The sequence below is a fragment of the Molothrus aeneus genome, chromosome 27, assembly GCF_037042795.1.
Source record: "Molothrus aeneus isolate 106 chromosome 27, BPBGC_Maene_1.0, whole genome shotgun sequence".
NCBI classification, from domain to species: domain Eukaryota; kingdom Metazoa; phylum Chordata; class Aves; order Passeriformes; family Icteridae; genus Molothrus; species Molothrus aeneus.
Window position 1 is genome coordinate 3,042,059 of NC_089672.1, and position 25,150 is coordinate 3,067,208.

General features: G+C 42.1%; 1 protein-coding gene across 2 annotated transcripts; it reads left to right on the forward strand.

The window, feature by feature from the left end:
* The first annotated feature begins 89 nt into the window (after positions 1–89).
* Positions 90–23,864, forward strand: LOC136567083 (scaffold attachment factor B1-like). Of its 2 annotated transcripts, XM_066566554.1 has the most exons (21): positions 90–379; positions 1,549–1,636; positions 2,594–2,658; positions 2,740–2,946; positions 5,028–5,087; positions 5,658–5,685; positions 6,585–7,086; positions 7,516–7,565; positions 10,482–10,582; positions 14,119–14,268; positions 14,364–14,440; positions 15,326–15,465; positions 15,751–15,842; positions 16,198–16,304; positions 18,454–18,747; positions 20,482–20,619; positions 21,086–21,128; positions 21,981–22,102; positions 22,973–23,085; positions 23,195–23,246; positions 23,500–23,864. In XM_066566554.1, the coding sequence occupies exons 1-21, from the start codon at positions 191–193 to the stop codon at positions 23,627–23,629; spliced, it is 2,748 nt and encodes a 915-aa protein (XP_066422651.1). In that variant the 5' UTR covers positions 90–190; the 3' UTR covers positions 23,630–23,864. The 2 variants fall into 2 exon arrangements, with proteins under 2 accessions (XP_066422651.1, XP_066422652.1); XM_066566555.1 differs by lacking the exon at positions 5,028–5,087.
* The last annotated feature ends 1,286 nt before the right edge of the window (positions 23,865–25,150 follow it).

Consider the following 25,150-nt stretch of genomic DNA (forward strand, 5'->3'; position numbering starts at 1 on the left):
CAGGGCGAATCTCCCGCCAGGCCCCGCCCGCTCAGTCCCGCTCGCACATGCGCACAGCGCGCTTTGTTCCCCCTCCCCTCGGCGCGTCTCGCTCCCCACCATTTTGTGCCGTGATCGCCAGATTTGCTGCTGGGTTGCGCCGTGTTCTCCTGCGCGCTCGGGCTCGAGGCCAAATATTGAAGGGGCCTTGATGGCGGAGAGTCAATCAGCGGCCGGACTGGGGGATTTCACATCCCTTGGTGGGGCCGCGGCTTTTGGTTCGGAACCTGAAACCCGGCGGCTGAGCGAGCTGCGAGTCATTGACCTGCGGGCTGAGCTCAAGCGGCGTAACCTGGACAGCGGCGGCAACAAGAGCGTCCTCATGGAGCGGCTGAGGAAGGTGAGGGCGAAGCGCGGCGGGGGAAGCGGGGGGGGAGAGCGGCGTGCGGCCATCCGGGTCCTTTGTCTGTGGCGCTCTCGGCGCGTGCGCGCTCGGGCCCGGGGCCCTGAGGGGAGCGCGGCCGGCGCTGAGGGGAGCAGGGCTCTGCTGCTGCTGCCGGCACCCGCGGAGCGTTGTTGGGCACCGCCGTGTCCCTTTTGCTGCCGCCGTTGCCTTTGCGTTGTTTCACGGCACCGCTCTGTGGTGTGGGCGCCCGTTCCTCCATCGCTGCTCCGAGCGCGGCTCGGGTTGCACTGGCGGCAGTGTGAGATGGCTTCGGCCTGTCCGTCACCGCCTGACCCCGGTGTCCGCGCGTCCTTGCCCGCTTTACTCTCCCGTTCCCCCGACACACAGACACGGGCCTCCTCCCCGTACCCCTCCTCGTGTTTCTCTGTGCCGTTCGCAGAATGGGTAAACTGGGAAGGATCACACTGGGTCATTGCTCCAGCAGGGTTTTGTCCTGAATATGTCTAATGAGAGAGACTCCACACTCTCCCTGGGCAATCTATTCCAGTGCATGCTTACTTGGGCTGTAAAGAACGTTATGCTCCTATTGAGGTGGAACTTTCTGTACATCAGTTTCTGCCCTGATGCTTGGCACCGCTACACTTGACCCTGTTCCATCTCTCTGACCTCTCTGGAATGTATTCTCACAGACTTCCATGAGGCCAGAACAGCACGGTCAGCCTTGGCCCTTATATGGGTTCTAACAAGCCTGCACATTGAGAGAAAACTCATTCACCTGAGCTCCTGTGAGAGTCTCTCCTGGTTTTATACTGTTAATGTGTTTATCTGCCAAGCAGAGAGCTTTGCTCCCCAGCTGTAGCTTGATTTGCCTGTGGGGATGTGTTGCTCCCTATTATTTGGTATTTCTCACAGGTGGTGTGGCTGCCTGGCTGTATGACCTGAGCTAGGGAGAGCCACCAATGTTTCACTCTGAAAAATCCTAAAAAATGCAGTTGTGGTTAAACCCTAGCAGGAAGGCAAGCACCACATAACTGTTACCAGCACAAACTCCAGCCACAGCCCCCTGTCAGCTGCTGTGAAGAGAATTAACTGCCCCATCCAAAGCCAGTACAAATGCACAGCAGCAAATCATACAGTGAATATCATCCTGCTGTCTCCAACAGGCCATTGAGGAGGAAGGAGGAGATCCTGATGAAATTCCAGTGGCCTCAGAGCTGACCACAAAGAGAATGCCAAAAAGAACTAGCAAAGGTACAGTGCCTGGACACTTGCACTTCCACTGTTTGCATGGTGCTAGAACTTGTGCAAACTTGTTTTCTCCTGTTGAATTAGTTTAATTTGAAAAAAAAATGCTTTTTACTTTATGGGAATGGTGGAAACTCCATTTGTGGAATGGAGTGGGAAATGGTAAAACTCTCTTGCATTAATGAGCAATAACAACTTTAAACCTGTGTTTTATTAGAAAGTCTTGAAACTCAAAGATGAATCTGTAAATTGCAGGTGTTTCTGTATTAGTGACCATGAGTAGAATTGTGTCAAGTACAGAGCAAGCAGCTGCAGCATAAGCTCCATGGAAAGCCTCTATAATTTGTAAACTATAATTATATTAAACTATATGTTGCTTCAAAATATTAAATGTTGTACATGCCATTTTACATGTGGCTTACTTGAGTAGCTGATAATACCTGAAGTTCTTGAAAATACTTTCTGATGAGAAACAGATTATTAAGCTGCTTTTTTTAAGACAGAGTGGTTAAAAATAGAAAAAGAGCTGTTGTCTTTGAATAGCAGTACAAGATGGAGGTGACAGATGTGCATAAATGTGATTTGTATGGCCAAGATCTTGAAAGTGAGCACTTAATTCTTAAATCCGTTTAATTAAGGGAGGTGTTTTCATAACAATCTTAAGGTGTTACTTTTAAATGGATTACCCAGAGGCTGCTGTGTCTTATTAGGTATTGAAGTGTTGTGCAATGAGACTGTAGCTTTAGAAGAATACTGTAGCATTTCAAAAATAAATGCTGCTGGTAGTTCATGCTCCTGCTGTTTGCTTTGATGGGGTGGCAGGGGGACCTCGGTTCCATCCATACAGACCCAGACTTTTGGATCAGCCTCTTCGGGATGACTTTTTGTAACAGATAATTCAGCAAAGCTTAAACATAGTACAACATGTAGTGCTACATCTCACTGCAGTGATACTGTTTTTAGGAAGAAAGCCAGAAGAAGAAGGTGTGGAAGACAATGGTCTGGAAGAAAACTCTAGAGATGGGCAGGTAGGTGAAATGATGATTGCAGTTACTAAGAATGTGCGTTGTGTAACCTGCAATAAACACACATTCCCCTTCTCTCTGTAGGAGGATATTGAAGCAAACCTGGACACCCTGCAGGACATTGACATGATGGATATCAGTGTGTTAGATGAAGCTGAAATTGATAACAGCAGTGCTGTGGACTGTGGGGAGGATTACAGTCCTGACAATATCCTCGACTCTCTGTCCGATAATAAAGATAATGTTGAAGCAGAAATGAAAGAGCTTCCTGATCAGCTAACAGAAAATGAGGTGAGTGAGTAGAGGTCTTGGTAATTTTTCAGAAGATATTTGATAGAGATATGGGCACATGAACAAGGGATTTCAGTCCAGTAGAATATAGGACATGAATGTGATCTGGATTCTATTCCCCATTCACAGCTCTCAGGTCCTGCTCTTAGAAATGGGAAATATTCTTGAGGCTTCAAATGTTCTCAGGAGACAAGTCACCATCTTCCTTACCTTGCAGCATCAGCTTTGCTTGCTGTGAAAGGAGCCTGGAATTGAAAATGCTGTGTTAGTTTCTCTATTAGTTTCTCTATTAGTTTCTCTATTAGTTTCTCTATTAGTTTCTCTATTAGTTTCTCTATTAGTTTCTCTATTAGTTTAGTTTCTCTATTAGTTTCTGTATTCCCTCTTCCTGTTTGTATATGTGTCAAAGTGTATATATGCATACACCCATTTATCTATATGGGGAGAGAGAAAAAGATTGTTTTAACTCAGGTAATTTGGATATCTTTTCTGCAGAAATAATGCTCTGGTTTAAGGAAGCTGTCTTGTTCTGTTTGCTCACAGAGATTGATAAAAGAACTTCCTGTGTTGCCCTGCTCTGACATTGTCAGGCTTTTGAGTTGGTTTTGAGAGCAGCTTGCAATGTCCTTTGCAGACAGCACAGGGTTATCCATGTGTCACATTCACTCCCCAAATATTATCCTTCTTGGATCCTTGTGGGTTTGTTTTAATTTATTTTAGGTTGTTCACTCATTGAACAGAACATATTCTTTCTTTGGTGCCTCTGTATCTGCTTCAACTTCTTATCATTTACCTTCTGTCCCTTGAAAAGGGAGATTTTCTCCAAGCCTTTGTGTTTGACAAATTGTCAATTTGTGTTTGACAGGCACTTTGTGTCTGTCAGTGCCACAGGGAAGCCAGGACCCTTGTGCCCACCAAGTGTCAGCATCCTGCTCTGGGCACCCTTCAGTGGGAGTGCCCTGGAGCACAGAGTGGTCCCAGTGCCCTGGGCAGGCTCACACAGCCCCACACCCTGTCCCAGCTCCTCAGCTGAGTGCTTTACTCACTGCAGGCACTGCTGGTGCCCTTGAAGGGCTCACACTGATCCCTTTATGCAATAACAGCATTAATAATAGCATAGAACATCACAGCAGGTTCAGGTGGTACCTGTCTGCAGCACAAGCCCACCATATCAACCAGCTTTAATTCCTAACAGGAGCTGGCTGAGTTCATCCTTCATCACCCTCAGAGTCCAATTCTTACCCCCCAGACACCCCTAAAGGGGAAAGGACAGCTTCAGGCTGTGGCTGTGGAGCCTTCCTTAACTTCTCCCCACTTTTAACTTTTAGACTATTTTTACATTTAGGTGGAGCTTGTGTGACTCTGATTTTACATCAGTGAGGGTGCTCATGCCTTGGAGGTGGGTGACACCTGTGTGACATCTGAGGTGACCCTTGGCACAGGGCTGTGCTGGCTGAGCTGCTCTGTGGCTTGCCAGGGATTTCTGCAGAGCCTGGCTGTGGTGTCTGCACCCCAACAGACCAAACAAACACACACCAAGGCTTGGAGAGAATCTCCCCTTTCATGGGACTGAACACAGAGTCCTGGCAGCAGCATCCCCTTCGCCTGGAATCAATTTTGTGATATTCTGTAAATTAACTTCATGTAATGGATGAGTTTTGGTTGCATCTTACCCTCAGCTCTTTAAAGAAAAAAGATTTTTGGGGTATGTTTTCAGGTTGGAAGAGTGTAAACCTAAGTCAGCTTCATTTCTAACTTGTTTTTTTCATTTAGAAACTAAAGTTAAAAAGTGAGAAAGTGAAAAAACACGTTCAGTAAGCACAGAAATGTGAGATAAGACTCTAAGAATAACTTTGAAATAGACAATGTCCTGTTGAAATTAAAATGAAAAGTAATTGGAGAAAGATATTTAAATATCAGGTATGTTTACGTGTTGCTCCTCATTTGTGGGTCACAATTAAGATCTGTCAAAAACTTTTAAAATATTTCTGCTTTTCTTAAAAGGGAAAATTAAGTACAGGTGTATTTTCCTTAAGCTACTTTTGGTAAGAAATACTTTCATTCATTTCTTACTCTTTTAGGAAGATTATGATGAGATTGAAAACAATTTAGAAGCCTCTTCAGATTTAATTGAAATGAAGGTAAACTGAAAATGGAGCTGTATTTCATGGCTGTATATTGTAGTATTAATATTTATTGAGTTCTCATACTGCAAAAAAGAAAATGTGACCATAACATGAAATTGTAACAGAATGCAAGACCTTGCTCAATACAGGGTGTGAATTGAGGGTACCCTGTGATTTTTTTCCCTATTTTCAGTCAGCTTTCAAGATTTCCTTCAATTATGCAGATAAAAATCTTGTACTGCTGATTTCTTCTCTCTTACATGACTTTATGAAGCAGTAGCTGGGTTTGTTTTTTACTCTGTAGTTGGTGTGGTGGCACACAAAGATACTTTATTGGTCTTTTTATAATTCAGATTTATTTGGGAGAATGCAGTTATGGCTGATATTTTGATCTGGCTTTAATGTGCCAGAAAAGGTACTTATATAAAATGCTCATTTCCAGTGGATGGTGAAAAAAAGAGCTAAATGTAATAGATGAATTTGTTTAGTTTTCAATTTTGGCATTGAGTAGGGAGGTGGTATTATTCTGTGTTAGAAAATACATTTTCTAAAATCCTCATTCTGTGGTCTTTTTTTCCTGAACAGAAAATGGAGAAGCTACACTTGGAGCCAGGTACTGTTAAAGAAAAACATATTCCTGTCTTTTCAACTAATACTTTTTAAACCATTAACTATTAAAAAACCCAAGCAAACAAACATAATTTGCATTATTTTTATAATGGACAATCCAGATCATGCAGGGTCATAGAGATTGGAAACCCAATCATATCCCCAGATCTGTGAAGTGATGCTTGAAATACTTCCAGTGAAATGAAATGGTTTAAAAACCTGTTAAACTACATAAGTGGATTTAGAGAAGTTTAATCACAGTTCTAAAAGCTAAATATTCTACTTGTAAACAGATCTTGTGATATTGCACACACCTTAACTCTGTTACTATGTAGAGAGCAGTGAAAGCAGTAAAAAGATATTGTAGGGCATTAAAGTGTAAAGATTAGTTACTGGATACAGAAGAAAGAAGAGAGTTTCTTCATGGAAATTTCATACAGATACTTTTCCCTTTCTGGACTGCAAACACACTCATGCACCATCAGAAGATGCCCAGTTCTCATGTTGGACTGTCTCTGCTAAAAGAATTTCACAGAAATTTAAAAATTGAACTCTCAGTGCCTTGATACGTTCAGTTAAGCATCTCGGACTCTGGAAGCTAACTAGAGAAGAAACAGAGCTGAACGATTTGCTGAAGAATATGAAGGCTGAGCCCGAAGTTTTTTGTTAAATCTGTGGGGGCATTTTTCTTGGCTGTTGAGGTGCTAGGGCTGATTTGGCAGGGTGTGAGAGAGCAGTTAGCGTGGTAGCTGTAACACTGTGTACACTAGGGTTTTCCAATCTCTGTGTAGCTTAGCAGTTCTCTTGGTGTTAGTGTGGCAGCCATGCCAGTTCCACATTTGTGATTGCTGTATTTCCCTGGTGATTAAATCTTGTGCCATTCTATTCCTGTTAAATCCGTAGAAAATGAGAAAATACTCGACATTTTGGGGGAAACTTGTAAATCTGAGCTACTTAACGAAGAACCTCCCGAAGCGGAGCGGCCGCGTGCGCAGGAAGCCAGTAACGCGGGGCCAGGCAAGAGGCTGGCTGAGGAAGAGGACGCTCTCGCTGCCGCTCAGCTGGAGGAAGATGCTTTAGCTTTGGACAGCAAATCGGCCCAAGCTTTGGCAAGGAAGGAAGCAAAGCGTTTAGTGGTAGCAAAAGGGGAGACAAGTGAACAGAGCCCCGAGGAAGAGGCCCCGGACTCTGAAGGTGTAGTGGTAGAGACCCTAAGCGATCAGAGTAGCAAACGCTCCCAAGGCCTGCAAGCCTCTAGTGGGGAGACAGCGGAGAAAGGCGCAGGTGCCGAAGCCAGAGATAGCAAAGAAGATGGCAAGAGAGCAGAAGACAAAGCTAATTCTGAGGAATCTTCCCCTGCCACTAAAGAGTCCTCAGCCAGTGAGGGCGGTGATCAGAAAAAGAGGTTTGTTTTTTCTCCGTTCTAGACCAGATGCTATCTTTTATCATTGGTCCTTAAGTGATGCCAATAAGCTGTTTCCTTCAATTGGCCTCCGAGACTGATGAAATTGTAGCCTATTCCTAAAGGTCTCTTTTATTTCTCCATGTGCAGATATTTTTATTTTTTTTAAACGCAGTGGGTTTGATTTCTTTCCTTCCTCAACCTTCAAAGGTTGTTTTCCCAAATTAGTCTTATTTGTAATCATCTTCTTAATGTAAGTCTGTTTAAGAATCTGACTTCGTTATTTCTTGTCAGATTTCTTAAATCCAGTATACAAAGGTGTGTTTTCGTTTGCAACATGTTTTCTGGTAGGTATTTAATTTTAGCTTTTTTCATAGTTTATATTTAGTCACTTTTCTTTCTGACTTGAATAATGTGGTGTTTTGTCTTTAGCCCTGTTGAGGAGGACAGAGATACAAAGATAATCTCAAAAGATGAGAAAGGTATGTTTGATTTCAGCTGTAAAGCTTCAGTGATTGCTTGGGTGGCTGTTTGTGTTGGATGGGTTATTTCAGTAGGAATTGATTGCAATCTATGCAGTTGTTCAATAGCATCAATTCATCTCTGTCTGCATTTTCTTAGTAATGTCTAAATAAGTATTTTCCTTTTATGCATCTGTTCAGGACATGTGCTTTGCACTGTTGTGTTTGTATCTTGATTTTTAAAGGTCAATGTTAATAGATGGCAATTATGGTTTTTTGGCACTGGAGATGCCCACTAACAGCTGTTAGAAACCTTTTTCAATTGTTTGCTTTACCATACACTTGGATTTCTCCTTCCCATCTTCTGTTTTGCTGAAGTCATTTGGGATCCAGCATTCACATATTTAAATGCCACAAATATTACAGCTCAATATTGTCTTGAATTAATATTGATTTGATTCACTTTCTGTCCACACAGATCCTATCTATGGTGCAAATATGCATCATAAACAAGAAGAAAATATTTTGATCAGGGTCAGATGCCTTCATATTTCTTCATATTTCTTGCTTTTAATGCACCAGGCAGCTGAGTCTTTGCAGCTCAACCCTCCTCTGTTTTCTTACATGCTGCTGGCAGGACTTGAGCACTTTTAAATGTGGAAGTTCCAGCAATTCCTATAAAAATCAAGAAACTCATTGTGAGATCTGACTGCCAGCTGGACAGGAGGAATTGGATTGGTTTTAATGGGGTTTTACAACCAGATTCACCTCTCTGTCAGCTGCTTTTTCCAGCATCCTGGGTTATTTATACCTGTTAGGGTCAATTTACCTCTTGCTTCCAGTCTGGAATCTTGAGTTCTCTCATTGCAGAAGAGTTCAAGGAGTTTTCTGTGCATGCTGTCCTTTACCTAAGGGCTTGAGTGTTTTGTTTTTGTGGGCTGAGAACGCCCTTCCTTGGGTTTGCTTTCAGAGCAGCCTTCAGGAATTTGGGTGTCTGAAACCACCTTGCTCCTGCATTCCTCTCTCCAGTGGATGTGCTGTGTTCCACAAGATTTGATTTGTTCGTGTTCTGGCTTTGTGACCAGCAGTGAGAGGGAGCTGCATGGCTGTGTAACATTCTCTGCATGCAGAGCAAAGTGACTGAGCCAGAAGGAACCTAAAATAGAATGTACAAGTCAGGTCTGACTCATACATTGCTATTTGCCCACTTGTATGAGAAGGTTTTATTTAGAAAGAAGAGTTTTCCATATTCCATGCAAGAATTCTGAAAACTGTGTCAACAAGAGTGCAGAAAATTAAATTTATGGGCTCACCCTAGTGGGTTTGGCTGTTGATGGATGCACATCTCAAAGATTTCTCCAGTGTTGATGGTTGGCTCTCAATACCTGCATTGCTCTTGGTTCAAAGTTAAATATTTTCAAGTCCCAGTATCTTTATGTCTTAAAAATGCAGAACCATTGCAGGAGCACTTTTTAAAGTCTTGTGGGAGGGCAAAACCTGACATTAAGACTGATAAATCCTTAACCAGAAAGGTCACTAACACAGTTTTTAAAATCTTTTAAAATCTCATTGGTAAAATAGCAGAAAAGAGAAAAATGAGCACTTTCTTCTTTCTCCAGGATTCTGGTGCCAGAGTAATTGTAGACAGTAATTTTTAAATTATAGAAATGTGTGGAATGAAAGCATCAAAGCCTTTGGCTCAGCTTATTAAAACACCAGCACAGTGCATCTCCCATGTGTTTGTGTGCATGGCAAACCTTTGTTCATGCACTTCTGAGATAAATCATGGCACAAGTGTGCTCACCTTTATACAGAAAAACCCCACCTGATTTTGTAAGAGATTGATACAAATCACTGCATCCTTCTTGCAGGAAACCTGTTCAAACATTAGTTGAATTAATAAATATAAATTTAATATGAACTGTGTTCTCAGTTACTTGTGCCAGTGACTGAAATTATCAGGATGTAGAAGATGGAAAGGCACCCAAATAAAACAGCATTTTGGAAAGGTTCTGGGGAAAATGACTTCTGTAAAATTCTATATATCACCAAAAAAACCCCAAAACAGAAGTATGGAAGCGAGGAGCTGAAGTGAACCCATTCACTGAGGCCTTGGAGCTGCCCAGACTGACAGAAGGACAGGACAGACATTTCAGAGGAGCCTGGAAACAGAATCCTTGTGTGAGTGCTTCATGCAAACGCTGAGCCTGGGCTGCAGTTCACTCTTCAGTCACTTCAGGGTGGGTGTTCAGACTTGGCAAGTTCATCAGCATTTACTGAATCACCTTCATTCCTCAGCTGCAGAGTTGGCCAGGGCTGCTCTGGGTTCCTGCATGGTTTAAGCAGGCCAGGCCTAATTTCCTGAATTCCTAGGCCAGGTCTTTCCTAACTTGAGCTGAGGTCAGACTGAATGCCAGCTGTGCATCTGTGTGGGCAGAAAGAGGAATTTCCTTGGTTTCTTGGTGGTGAATGGCTTTCCTTGAGAGGAATTCTGCATCAGCATTCCCTTGGAGTTAGGATCAAAATGAGAGAAGATAAAATTAATGAATATAAAAAGACATGAGCACATGTGGGGTGCAGGCACAGTTCCCACAACTCTTCTGAAGGTACTGGGGTCTATCCTGGCAGGTTTTGAAGGGCCTCATTAATTCAGAGGTGCCCTAATCCAGTTGCTTTCTTGAAGAATGATATAAAATACTTCTGTATCAAAACTCACAGTTCCACCCAAATTTTTGGACTTGTAACGCTCCTTACCTTCAGCAAAGCAACTCATGGGAGAAGAATATCACACAATGCATTTCACTTGTTCTCTGATTTTAAAAAATGAAAAATTTGTGAGCCTGCTCTGTTTTAATTCACATAACAATTCAAGTAATTAATCCCAATAATTAGGATTTGGGGTATGTTTGGGTTTTGTCTGTTTGTTTTCCCACCTAGGTCGCAGTGCTGGCAGTTCTGGTAGGAACTTTTGGGTGAGTGGATTGGCTTCCACCACCAGAGCTACAGATCTGAAGAATCTGTTCAGCAAATATGGCAAGGTAAGGGCTTCTTTTTGTTGGTTTGTTTTGTTTTGGTGTTTGGTTTGTTTGCACAAGTTGTTTAAAAATGTTAATAAAACTTTTAAAATTCTCATCACTGAAAGTACCCATGAAAGGAATCCAATTACCAAAAAATACTGTGGGATATCAAGGAAAAGTACACACTGAATGACTTGAGGTTTTTTATTCTGTTGCCCAGAATATATAGAAATAAATATAGAATTATATAGAAATAAATATAGAATTATATAGAAATAAATATAGAATTATATAGAAATAAATATAAAAATATATATAGAAATAAATATAAAATTATATATAGAAATAAATATAAAAATATATAGAAATAAATATAAAAAATATATAGAAATAAATATAAAAATATATAGAAATAAATATAAAAATATATAGAAATAACTATAAAAAATATATAGAAATAAATATAAAAATATATAGAAATAAATATAGAATTATATAGAAATAAATATAAAATTATATAGAAATAGAAATATATAGAAATATATAATATTATATTATATTATTGATAATATATAAAATATTGTATAATATACAATAATATTATATATTATTTATATATAAATATACATATTTATATATAAATTATATAGAAATAAATATAAAATTATATAGAAATAAATATAGAATTATATAGAAATATATAGAAATATATTATACTATATTATATTATTGATAATATATAAAATATTATATAATATACAATAATATTATATATTATTTATATATAAATATACATATTTCTATATAAATTATATAGAAATAAATATAAAAAAATAAAATAAATATAACATTTGTGGTTCTTTATTTGAAATAGTCAGTCACTCTACACACACTTTTGTGCTGCAGTATGGTATTTTCACCTGCTGAAAACTCACAGGCAATTGTGAATTAAATGCTTATTAAAGATTTCCTTAGGACTAAATAAAATATGCAGTAAATGATGAGACAGATTGATTGGGGAAGATCTTAGAAATTGCCTTAATAACTTAAATTTTAATTTATCAGAAGTTGGCAGTTCCTTTGAAAACCACTTGTTTGGGGAGTTTGGGCCATGGGGAGGTGTTGTTTGGTTTGCAGTTGCTGTTAAGGACAGACAAAATGTCAATGTCAGCTGGAAAATTAAAAGAGTTGAATGAAAGGCTGATCTCAGAGCCTTTTATTCAGATTACTCCCAGCAGATTGTAGTAAAAGCAATTTGGATGTGCTGGTAATCAACCACTGGATATTTTACTGCTGAAAATACTCTGGAACTTCAATATGACTTTACAGATAGGTACAAAAATTGATTGATTCTAGCACAGCTTGGAGTTTGAAAGCCATGGGCTGGTAAAACCTTTTTAAAGCTCCTTGTAATACAACACTTACCTTGATTTGCTTAGAATTCCATCTGCTAACCTCAAATGTTGGGCATGGAGTTGTGCCACAAAACTTTACATGTAATTAAAAGCTAAACAACAGCCAAGGCAGCAATTGGCTCTAGATGGATGTCCTGGTACCACTGAGCCATTTAAATAAAATATTGTTATTTTCTGCAGGTGTTAACAGAGGCAGAGCTTCCTGCAGGTAGATGTACTTGTGCAATAAAGCAAACAGAAGTAGGTTCTTTGTTCAGCTGTACTTTAAAACATCTCTCCTGAAACATGATTGATTTCTGTATTACACACTGAGCTGTACTGAATATCTGAGCATATACAAGCACATTTATGTGACCTTTTCAAGCTCGAGTTTTTGGGGAAACTTCATGTTTCTTAAAGATTGCAGATAACATTGTTGATCTGCCTCAGCAGGAACATAGAAAGTATTTTTTGGAGGGAAGGTGGCACTTAGCAGCTGAGCATTAATGTGGAAATCTGCTTAAAAATTTGTGTTGATTTTTACTATTTCATACTAATTTTTTTTCATACTATTTCATACTATTCACTATTTCATACATACTATTTCATAAAGCAAAGTGATGGTGTTGATGTATAAAGTTAGATGCCTTTTAAAACAAATTTATTGTCACCTGGGCAGTCTTTCTCTGGAAAAGAATTCAATCTTCAGCTCCCATGGTCACAAGGGTTTTCAGGATGAAGAAGAGACGAGAATGTTGACTCCATGATCAGAAGGCTTGATTTATTATTTTATGATATATGTTACATTAAGACCATACTAAAAAGAAATAGAAAAGGTTTCTTGAGAAGCTAGCTAAGCTAAGAATAGACAAGAATGAGTAACAAAGATCTGTGTCTCAGGCAGAGAGCAAGAGCCAGCTCTGCCATGAGTGCTCAGGAAATCCCAGCACCCACAGGAGACCAATCCTGGCTCTGCCTGTTGCATTCCACAGCAGCAGAAAACCATTGGGTACTTTTGGTTGCTGAAACTGCAGCTTCTCACAAGGAAAAATCCCAAGAAAGGCTTTATTAAATAAATATTAAGCCCTCAATGTTTCGGGGTGTGTCCTGCCTGGCTCCGTCTGGCCTCGCTGCTGGACCAAAGGCGGCAGCTGTGGCGTTTTTCACCCCAGAGATGCCTTTGGCCGGCTGGGTGCTGCAGCTGGGTGCTCAGAACAAATCCAGGCAAAAGAGGAACTCAGTTTACCTTTGGTGGAAAAGGTTCAGACAGCAGTGAAGAGAAAAGGAGCGGGTTCTGCCGTGGAGCTTAGATCCAGAGTTTATTGTAGCATGGTAGATTTCTGAATGTGGTACCAGCTCCAGCCAGACAGACAGAGACAGACTCACAGCAGAGACCCCGGCCACATGGCCTCGGAGACAGAACCACAGCAGAGACACAGCAGAGACCCCGGCCACATGGCCTCAGAGACAGAACCACAGCAGAGACCCCGGCCACATGGCCTCGGAGACAGACCCACGGCAGAGACACAGCAGAGACCCCGGCCACATGGCCTCAGAGACAGAACCACAGCAGAGACCCCGGCCACATGGCCTCGGAGACAGACCCACGGCAGAGACACAGCAGAGACCCCGGCCACATGGCCTCGTGTCCTTTTTAAGCCCCGGGGACAGGGGGAGGGGAGGGACAGGTGAGGGCCAACCAGGTGTGAGCAGGGGAAGGCTCAGGGGATGTGGATGCTGGGACAAACCAACGAGCCCAGGCCTGGGGGGGTCTGCCAATCACTCAACGCCTTGCTGGAAGGTGCCAGGCAGGAGGGCACAGGGGGAGGGGGAAGGTTGGCATCCTTGAGGGGGTTGGGATAGGTGAGACAGGAAATGGTGACACACTGCAACAAGGCTTTTTCATGAAAGATGTCTGCGACATCCCACCTCTTGGTTCAGCTTTTGTACCATTCCAGCGGTAGCAGAAGCGTGGTTGGCTCCAAGCAGCGCACCCTCGTTCATCAGAATCAAAATCACGATCTCCAAACCAGAACTTTGCTGCCTGGTAGTGGCCAGGAATTAAAAACAGCAGAAATGGAGCTTGCAGTTGGTGCTGTTTAACCTTGGGGATCTGTCCCAGGGAGAATAATTCCATTTTTATTTTATTTTTCCTTTGGGAAGGTGGTGGGGGCCAAGGTGGTGACCAACGCTCGCAGTCCTGGCGCTCGCTGCTACGGCTTTGTCACCATGTCCACAGCTGAGGAGGCCACCAAGTGCATCACCCACCTGCACAAGACAGAGCTGCATGGCAAAATCATTTCTGTGGAAAAAGTGAGTACTGGGCCTCAGAGATGCTGAATTCCCACCAGATTGTGCAAATGATCGAGGCCACATTCTCAGCTGATGATGTGCAAAATAAATTTCAGGCAAAAAATGAACCTGCTGGGAAGAAGACAAGTGAAAAAAAAGAGAGTGAAGCAAAGAGAGAAACAGTCAGTGAGAGGTACTGTGTTAAAAATTCTCCTACCAAAGGTGTTTTGCTGTGCTTCAGTCTGTGTTGATGTCAGAGAAAAGTTCAATTACAGTAAGAATTTCTGTGGCAAACATTGAAAAAGAGGAGTATATGGATTTTTTCAGCTTTTACTACAAGATAGACTTCAGTTGATGTGCAGTGCCTAAATTAAAATGTTTCTGTTGCCTGCTTTAAGGAGCCATTGGAAGGTTGCATTTTCAAGCACATCTTTTAATTTAGCCATATTTGAGGTTTAGTAATGACTGTGGGGCTTTCATGTCTTAAATCTGTAGGAAGGACCACGTGAGAATTGTGATCTGTGTCCCTGTTTCCTCATGAGCTCCTGTCCCACTGGAACAGGGTCCAAACAGTCAAACCAGAATTGTCTGAGATCTATTCCCAGATCATGTTCCTCTTGAGCACTTTGCTCTTCCTCTCTGGCATTGCTGAAAGAGGCACTAAGAGAGTGAAATAAACCCTGAGAGCTTTGCCTTGAGTTATCTTCTTGAGGCACAACTTCTGTTAAATGCTACTTGCTGAGAAATTTTGCAATTATTTCACCCAGTTGCCTGAGAAAAATGGTTCATTGTGATGTTCTCTAAGAAACTCTGGGTATTGAGCACAAAGTGGTGTGAATTTGTCTTCATGCTTCCAGTTGAGATCCTGAATCCTGGCCAAGTTTGTTCACTACTGCCCAGGATGGTCTGAATATTTTGTTTTATGGTGCAAGAAGTTGTGGAAGGAAATGTTTGGAACTCTAATTATCTAATTATGATTGTTATCACATCAGAGTTCTGCTTTGTTGCTGGCATTTCCCCTGATTTTTTTTTTCTCTTAGTCTGTATTAGTCTAATCTGTATCAATATCTATCCACAGACCTGGTGGTGCTAAAAGGGATGAGAAATCTGACCAAAAAGATGATGCTAAAAAGACAGAAGATAAAGATGAAAAGGAAAAAAAAGATAAAGATGACCAGAAGTCTGGTTCATCAGATCAGTCTAAAACTATTAAATCAGGTAATTGGGTTGGTGGGTTTTTATACAGATATGTTGATGTAGGAATATTTAATTGTAGATAATCTTTCCAAAGATTCTAGGATTGTTTCAGATACTTAGGTGGAAATCCAGAATGAATAAGGGGAAGGGGAGATGTTTGGCATTGTGCAATGCTTAAAAGAAGTACCTGGATTAGGTGGAGTGAAAGAATTGATTTTGAGGAGAGGGTTAAATGCCAATTTTCACATTTTAGAGAGCGTGGTGTAGGTCATATAATTGGTTTCTTTCCACTTCTGATTTATTTAGGAAGTAAAGGAACAGAGAGAACAGTGGTCATGGATAAATCCAAAGGAGAACCTGTTATCAGTGTGAAAACATCCACTACATCAAAGGACAGAGTAAGTGATGCTTCTGCATGGAAAACATTTTCCTTGAAAACAGATTCTGAATCCTGCCTGGCTCTGCATAACCCACACTTGCCTTGCCAGTTTGTCCAATTAGAATTTCTCTAACGTGGTTTTAATTAGTAAAATACCTCTCATTTGGCTGATACAGCACTCAAATCCTGCCTAATGAATGGGGCAAGGTATCACTGGATTAATATATGGTGTCTGTAATGGTAAAAAAGAACAACTCCTGGAGAAAAGCAGAGACCAGGCTTTGAGATGTGAACTGTGCAAATGGGAACAGAGCTCAGAGGATTGGTTGGGATGGTTGTCCTTTAATAAATTCAAATTTCTCTTTTAAATACAGAGTGTTAAGAGCCAGGACCGCAAATCAGAGAGCAGAGAGAGACAAGGGATTGTCCCCTTTGACAAAATCAAAGCACAGAGGAAAATGAGGGAGGCAGAGCAGCGCCGGTAAGAGCATCACTGGCATTGTGGGGGTTTTATTCCTTGAATAGATACAAATTCCATTTCTAATAAAATTAAACACTGACATCGTGGGGGGTTTTTCCTTGAATAGATACAAAATTCCATTTCTAATAAAATTAAACACTCACATCATAGGGGTTTTATTCCTTGAATAGATACAATTTTCATTTCTAATAAAATTAAACACTGATATTGTGGGGGGTTTTTTCCTTGAATAGATCCAATTTTCATTTCTAATAAAATTAAACACTGATATTGTGGGGTTTTTTTCCTTGAATAGATACAATTTTCATTTCTAACAAAATTAAACACTGACATCATGGGGTTTTTTTTCCTTGAATAGATCCAATTTTCATTTCTAATAAAATTAAACAGAGACAGAAAAAGGCCTTCAGTTTCTTTTCCCCACTTGTAATTTTGTTATATTTTTATGGGTACCTGTTGAACTTAATTTAGGTATTTAGATATTTTTGGTGGGGCTCTTTCTTTGTTTTCATATGTTTAATAGGTTTTATAATGTTTAAAGGTGATAATTGCCATCCTTCAAATTCCTTGCTAGAACTGTGACCTGGATTCCACGTTCTCCACACATTACAAAACTTCTATTTCTCACCTAAAAGTAGTCAGATTGAATAGGAGGAAAATGCTTTGTTATTTTTATTAAGGAGGAAAAAATTTCTCCCTTCTAGTTAAATTCCTGAGCTTTAACTCAGGAATCATTATCCACTATAGCATCCTGCCTTTCTTCACAGAAACAAAATATTCTTCACAGATACTTTATTTCAATATAAGAAATGAACTGTGGGCATTTGGATTCACATTCTCCTGATCCATAGAAATATTTGTGAGCATTTGGATTCAGATTTCCCTGATCCATAGAAGTATTTATGGGCATGTGGATTTAGATTCTCCTGATCCATAGAAGTATTTGTGGGTATTTGGATTCAGATTCTCCTGATCCTATAGAAATATTTGTGAGCATTTGGATTCAGATTCTCCTGATCCTATAGAAATATTTGTGAGCATTTGGATTCAGATTCTCCTGATCCTATAGAAATATTTGTGAGCATTTGGATTCAGATTCTCCTGATCCATAGAAGTATTTATGGGCATGTGGATTCAGATTCTCCTGACCATATAGAAATATTTGTGAGCATTTGGATTCAGATTCTCCTGATCCATAGAAATATTTGTGAGCATTTGGATTCAGATTTCCCTGATCCATAGAAGTATTTATGGGCATGTGGATTTAGATTCTCCTGATCCATAGAAGTATTTGTGGGTATTTGGATTCAGATTCTCCTGATCCTATAGAAATATTTGTGAGCATTTGGATTCAGATTCTCCTGACCCTATAGAAATATTTGTGAGCATTTGGATTCAGATTCTCCTGATCCATAGAAATATTTGTGGGCATTTGGATTCAGATTCTCCTGATCCTATAGAAATATTTGTGAGCATTTGGATTCAGATTCTCCTGATCCTATAGAAATATTTGTGGGCATTTGGATTCAGATTCTCCTGACCCTATAGAAATATTTGTGAGCATTTGGATTCAGATTCTCCTGATCCATAGAAATATTTGTGGGCATTTGGATTCAGATTCTCCTGATCCTATAGAAATATTTGTGGGCATTTGGGTTCAGATTCTCCTGATCCTATAGAAATATTTGTGGGCATTTGGATTCAGATTCTCCTGATCTATAGAAATATTTGTGGGTATTTGGATTCAGATTCTCCTGATCCATAGAAGTATTTGTGAGCATTTGGATTCAGATTCTCCTGACCATATAGAAATATTTGTGAGCATGTGGATTCAGATTCTCCTGATCATATAGAAGTATTTGTGGGCATGTGGATTCAGATTCTCCTGATCCATAGAAGTATTTATGGGCATGTGGATTCAGATTCTCCTGACCATACAGAAGTATTTCCCCCTGGGGATGGGTTTTGTAGGAGTCATTTGATTGGTCTCTAAATAAATTTGTGTACACTGAGTGTCTTCCCTCCACAAGTGTTCATTTCAAGGGGATCATGCAAGTTTGCAGCCACTGTGCTTTTGATTTTTAGCATTCTTCTGACTTCCTTTCTCTGCTGAAGCATTGCCTGGGTCACTTCTGTCTCTGCTCCACAGCACCCGGGAGCGCCGGGAGCGGCAGCAGCACCTCCAGACCATCCGCGAGCGGGAGGAGAGGGAGAGGCTGGAGATCGCTCGGGAGAGGCTGGAGATAGAACGGCAGCGCCTGGAGCGGGAGCGGATGGAGAGGGAGAGGCTGGAGAGGGAACGGATGCACATCGAGCACGAGAGGAGACGGGAGCAGGACCGGATCCAGCGCGAGAGGGAGGAGCTGCGGCGGCAGCACGAGCAGCTGCGCTACGAGCAGGAGAGGAGATCTGCCATGAGGAGACCCTATGACATCGATGGCAGGTGAATGTTCCGGTCCCTCTGAGTGCCACCGAGTCCCTCTGAGTGCCACTGAGGGAACCCCAGCCTGCCCCAAGACACCAGGGGGCTGGCACTCTCTCATGCCCCCAAGGGTACAGAGGGCAGCCAGGCTGATCCTGGGGGTGCCAAAGGCAGCCAGGCTGATCCTGGGGGTGCCAAAGGCAGCCAGGCTGATCCCTGAGGGTACCAAAGGCAGCCAGGCTGATCCTGGGGGTACCAAAGGCAGCCAGGCTGATCCCTGAGGGTACCAAAGGCAGCCAGGCCGGTCCTGGGGGTACCAAAGGCAGCCAGGCCGGTCCTGGGGGTACCAAAGGCAGCCAGGCTGATCCCTGGGGGTACCAAAGGCAGCCAGGCTGATCATGGGGTGCCAAAGGCAGCCAGGCTGATCCCTGGGGGTACCAAAGGCAGCCAGGCTGATCCCTGGGGGTACCAAAGGCAGCCAGGCTGATCATGGGGTGCCAAAGGCAGCCAGGCTGATCCTGGAGGTACCAAAGGCAGCCAGGCTGATCCTGGGGGTGCCAAAGGCAGCCAGGCTGATCCTGGAGGTACCAAAGGCAGCCAGGCTGATCCCCTGCAGCAGAGGAGACGCTGGAACAATGGCAGAAGATGAAGGGGTCGACTCTTAGCAGGGTTAATCCAAGGTTTGTTCTGGGAGCTCTGGAGGAGCCCTTACAACCTCAGAGGTGCCAAGGTTACATTGAAAGGGAGGTGGAAACCCAAAGTAGAAAACATTTACTGACCAATGAGTGACCCTAAGGGATGGATACTGGGAATGGACATTTAGGACAGGATTTGGGGTAACACTTGGGGGGTGACCCCTGGCCTCTGGCTGATCACTCGAGGTCCTGGAGGAAAGTTCTAGATGGAGGGGATGGGATGCTGAATGACTGACAGAGAGCCAGGGTGGGGATTTGGGGATGATTTCAGCAAAGAGATTACACAGGTAAAGGGCAAGGGGTACAATCTGGGGTAAACTATTTGGGAAAGATACGGGGATACAAAACCAAAACTATTACAAAGTCTAAAAACACATACAACAGGTAAAGCCACCAAATCCTTATGATGCCAGTGGGAAATGTCACTGCCAGGTACTGTCTCATCTGCCTGGACTGGAAGAAGCCACACATGTGCTCTCAGCAGCTGTTGGTTGCATTGAGATAGTCATGTTTAATAGCCCAGGTTTTTTGACCCCTTTTGAACTTAAATTCCCTTCTTTTGGTTTGGAAGGAGGAACAATATCCAAAGGGATTTATTGAATATCAAAGCAACCCCTGTGTCAGGGAGAAACGATGCATCTGATTGATATCAGAAGATAATTAATTACTTTATTATACTCTATTATTCTATACTATGTTACACTACATCTAAACTGAATCTGCACAAGCACTCCACTCAACTGAACAGAATCTCGTGGCTGTCAGCCCACAGTCCCAGCACACACACCTGGATTCAATTGGTCAATGAATCCAAACACACCAGAATCCAATTACCAATTCCCTTCAGGCAAACAACCTTCCACAATGCATTCATTCCACTTGTGCACAGCAAGAGGAGCAGCAATTGAGATAAGAATTGGTTTTTCCTTTCTCCGAGGTTTCCTCGCTGCAATTCCCAGAAAATATCCTTGGGAAGCTGTGCCTTGCTTTTCTCTGTGAAGAGAAATGCAGCCACAGGCATTGATTATCTGGGCTGAAATGAGCCTGCTCTTTCCTTCAGGAGGGATGATCCATACTGGCCAGAGGCAAAACGCATGGCCATGAACGACAGGTACCACTCAGACTTCAGCCGCCAGGATCGCTTCCATGACTTCGACCACCGGGACCGTGGCCGTTACCAGGAGCATTCAATAGACAGGTTGGTGTCCACCCACTGCAGCCTGAGAGCAAAATACAAAATGGGGCCTTCGTGGCACAGTTTGCTCCTATACTCTGTGCATTTTGTTTTTCAACTTCTGCTTAGTGTCTGCGGAATCTCTGTTCTAAAACCATGAAAAGATCTGTACAGTGCCATGTGTTAAAGCTTTGGCAGGCTTGGTCAGTGTTTCTCCAATGCTGTTTCACACATTCATGGGATTCTGAAAAATAATATTGTAGGCACCTAGAATTTTAACAGGAATGTTTTGGTCTATACATTAGCACTAACTCTGTTTCCCAGAAATCCAAAATGTGGCACATTTTCCATATGTGCTGTTTATGCCTTTTGTGGATAATATGGCACAATGTGAGAGCAGGATTTTTCATCTGTGTTGTTTAATAAATGGATTTTTATAGACTGCTGTGTGTTTTACTATCATAGTCTGATTCTAATTGTCTGTTTCTAGGAGAGATGGATCCAGAACAATTATGGGAGATCGGGATGGACAAGTGAGTTGCTTTATAGAGCTACAGAAATATCTTTACATCTTATAACCTGGTTTTCTATAGTGTGTGTGTGTGTGTCAGATTACATTTCAGTAGTTAAAAATTACATTATATCTACCAAAACATGTTGGAATAATCAGATTGTTTTCAATAAGATTAAATGGAATTTGAAGACTTATTTCTTATAAAAGATAGAGTTATTCTGATAGAAATCAAAGCAAGCAAGTCAAAATACAGTATTCCAAAAGATTGCATAGAAGAGGCAAAGGTACAAAATAAAAATTCACTCTATGATGTTACATGGTAATAAGAGCTGAACTGTAGAGATGTTTGTGGTTGAGGGCTGGGGGAAAGACCTTCAGGGCTCATTCAGGCAGTGACAGGTGAATTTTATGGAGTCATAGAATCCTCAGTGGCCTTTATTTACTGTGAGGTTTGGAGGGACCTGGGTAGGCTGGAGAGTTGGGCTGATGGGAATATCCTGAAAGTCAAGAGCAGGAAATGCCCTTGGCTGGTCTTACCAATGGCCATTAATAACTGATGGGAGGGAGGATGTGGATAGGATGTAAAGAGGTGCCACTCAGTGGTGCCCACTGAAGAGACCCGAGTCAGTGAGCACAGACTGGAGCACAGTTCCATCTGAAGAGGATTCCAGTCCCCTCTAACTGGGAGCCCTGGAACGGGCTGCATGGAGAGCCTGTCAGGTCTCTAGCTGGGAAGATCCTCAGAACCCCTGGGAAAAGCCTGGAGCTGGCTGACCCTGAGCAGATGTCAGAGGTCCCTCCCCTCCCAGGTGATGGTGGGATGGAGCAGCTCCAGCTGTGAGCAGATGTGCAGGAGCTCTGTCCCTTGCAGCACTACCCAGACGAGCGCCATGGAGGCCCCGACCGGCACTCGAGGGACTCGCGGGAGAGCTGGGGCAGCTACGGCTCCGACAGGAGGATGAGTGAGAGCAGAGGGATCCCCCCTCAGTCACGGTTAGTGCTGCAAACCCCTCTGCACAGCTCTTCTCCTGCTCCCAAGGAGCATTTCCACATGTCACAGGTTTTGGAAGATGTTGTTTGTTTTTTTTTTTTTTTCCAGCTTTCACCAAAGGTGTGTTGGATGGATTGCAGATGATTTGAAGCCATCAAAACATGCACTCACCTGATCTTTTTAATAACTTCACATCCTAAAGTCATAATGCTCTCCATTAATTTTTGTGATGGTGTTCACAGGGGTCTTAGGATGAGGGAAGAGATGAGAATGTTGACTCTGTGTTTCAGAAGGCTTGATTTATTATTTTATGATATATATTACATTAAAACTATACTAAAAGAATAGAAGAAAGGATTTCATCAGAAGGCTGACTAAGAATAGAAAAGGAAAGAATAACAAAGGCTTGTGGCTGGGACAGAGAGTCCGAGCCAGCTGGGCTGTGATTGGCCATTAATTAGAAACAACCACATGAGCCCAATCCCAGATGCACCTGTTGCATTCCACAGCAGCAGATAACCATTGGTTACATTTTGTTCCTGAGGCCTCTCAGCTTCTCGGGAGAAAAAGTCTTAAGGAAAGGATTTTTCATAAAATGTGTCTGTGACAAATTTTAACTAGCATTCCTAGCAAATCTTGCTATTTTCAGGATAGTGGTTGTCCCCCGATATCTTTTTTATTCATCATCTTAGTTGGTTTGAGCAGAAAAATTTTTCTGAGATTTTACTTAAAAGATAATAATGTAAATATTATAAGCTTCACATGAGCCTTGATACAACATTTGAGTAAATTTGTGACTTAGATTCAAATACAAAAACTATTCCACGTGCTCTGGCTAGTGTGAGAAGATGGGAATTTCCTGTTCCTCACAGGGATGGACGTGACTGGGGAGATCACAGCCGCAAGTTTGAGGGGCACCAAGATCGCTCCTGGCAGAGCAGCGTGGATGGAGGGATGATAGGACGGGATCATGAGAGGTGGCAAGGTATGGCTCCTGCACAGCTCCTTAGCTGTGTGAAGAAGGAAATCCACACATTATCCTTGAACTACAATTCTTGCTGTGGATATAAAGGGACCCGTTTGAACTTTTTTAGGTGGCGGTAGAGGCAGACCTGGCCACGTGATGCATCGTGGAGGCATGTCAGGGTAAGAACTTCCAAAGGAGCAAAGTGTTTGTTTTCCTGATAAGGGACATGTCTTCTATTTAAATTGGCAAAAGAAACATTTTATGGGAGTATCAGTTATCTTAATTTGTTACTTAAATCAAGGAATAATTAAATATCCCCTTGGTTTTTATGTAACGCATTTTATGGAAGAGTGAAAACAAAAAGAACACCCATTCTAGCAACCTGACCATAGCAGCATGAGAGAATACTGAAATGTCTGAATCCCTTTGCAGGCGTGGCAGTTTCATGCAGGGTGGCAATCAGAGTCAGATCATGCACGGAGGAGGAATGCAAGGGGAAGGATTTGCTGGCCAGGAAAGGGCAAACAGACCGAACGATCCTCGTTTCAACCGGCGCTACTGATCGGGCTTGGTTTTTAATGCAAGGTGGCAAGTGAAACAAATCTGTTACCCCAGGGTTACCATTAATTGTAACTTATGGGCTACTGTAAGTGTAATTTTTTTTAAGCTGCTGCCATATTATGTCACTCAATCCAATGTGAACTCATTTGTTTTGTAAGGTGTTGTTCATATCCCATTGAAAAATGTTTGTTAATGAAGCATTCCATTTTCCATAAATAAACACCAGTTTACAGTTACTTGCTTTGTTTCAGCAGTCCCTGTCAAACAGATTTCTTCAGCTTAACATTGTTTCAAAGATGAAGTGTCAAAATGCCTTAGAGGTGTCCCTTTGCACTCCCAGAAATAGTGAAATAGTGAAATACTGTGTTTTACCTCACAGCTACCAACCCATGTAACCATGGCCCATGGGCCACCATGAGAGAACATTTGTGGATCACAGCTGCCAAAGTTTCAATGCCCTGCCACTGCAGAATTGCCACAGGAGCTTGTAGGGCAAGGAGTGTAGAATTCTTTTCATCTGGTGTCATGATGTCTGAAAAAGGAGTTAAACTCTGTGATAGCAGCAGAGCTTCTGTAAGAGACAGCCCAGAGGTGCTTGTCAGGATCACTTTATTTAGCTTCTGATAGATCAGGGTAGTCCACAACTCCACCAGTCTTATACCCCAGTCATTTTACCTAGCAGTCCATCATTTCCTTAGAAGCCACCACTGGCTGTGCTTTGGCATCATTTTGTGTCCAGGGACTGACATGATCAAGATTGGTGCAAATGATCTGCTGCTCTATCATATCCCAGTTGTAATTTGTCTTTGTGCAGACACCTCTGGAGCAACATGACCTTAACCTTACCCTAAAATGGCTTTTATGATGCCAAGAGGAAAAAAACTCATTTCATTTGTAGGGTCACTGGGGTTTTTCCATCTTTAGAGAAGGGGTTTTTTATGAGTTGCATGAAGATATTTTTTCATTCATCAATGGAGAAAGCATATTATAATGACAAAGCTTTGGAGAGCAATCATCAAAGGGCAAAGAAATGGTACAGAAGATCCTGAAAAGCATGGAGACCCCAAGTTCTGAGCATAGCAGAGGTGCAGTGTCCTGTTTGTACATGGTGTGCTTTGCTCAAAGTGGCTCCATTTGGTTTGTAGCAAAGCCAGAGAGAGGAAAACTCTTTGGATGAATGTCAGGATTTCCTTAGAGAAGGGGGAATAGGCCTGGACCCAAAGCTGTGCTGCCTCCAGAGCAGGGGACATGGCAAAGTCAGAGAAGGAATGGGGCATGAATGGAGGTGCTCTGGGGTGCTGTGAGGCACCTGCAGGACACAACTCCAGGCTTTACTGAGCTTGAGGCTTCCATCTGGAGCATCAGGGTTAAGAGTTGCTGATGGACCCATCCCTCAGGAATTAACTTAAGCACTTTGTAAAGGCATTTGCATCTTAGCCAAATCCTCTGCAATCTCTGGGCAGTTGGCTTCATCGTTTATCTATTTGTTAAAAAAGGAAACAAAACTGCAAATCCTTCTTCA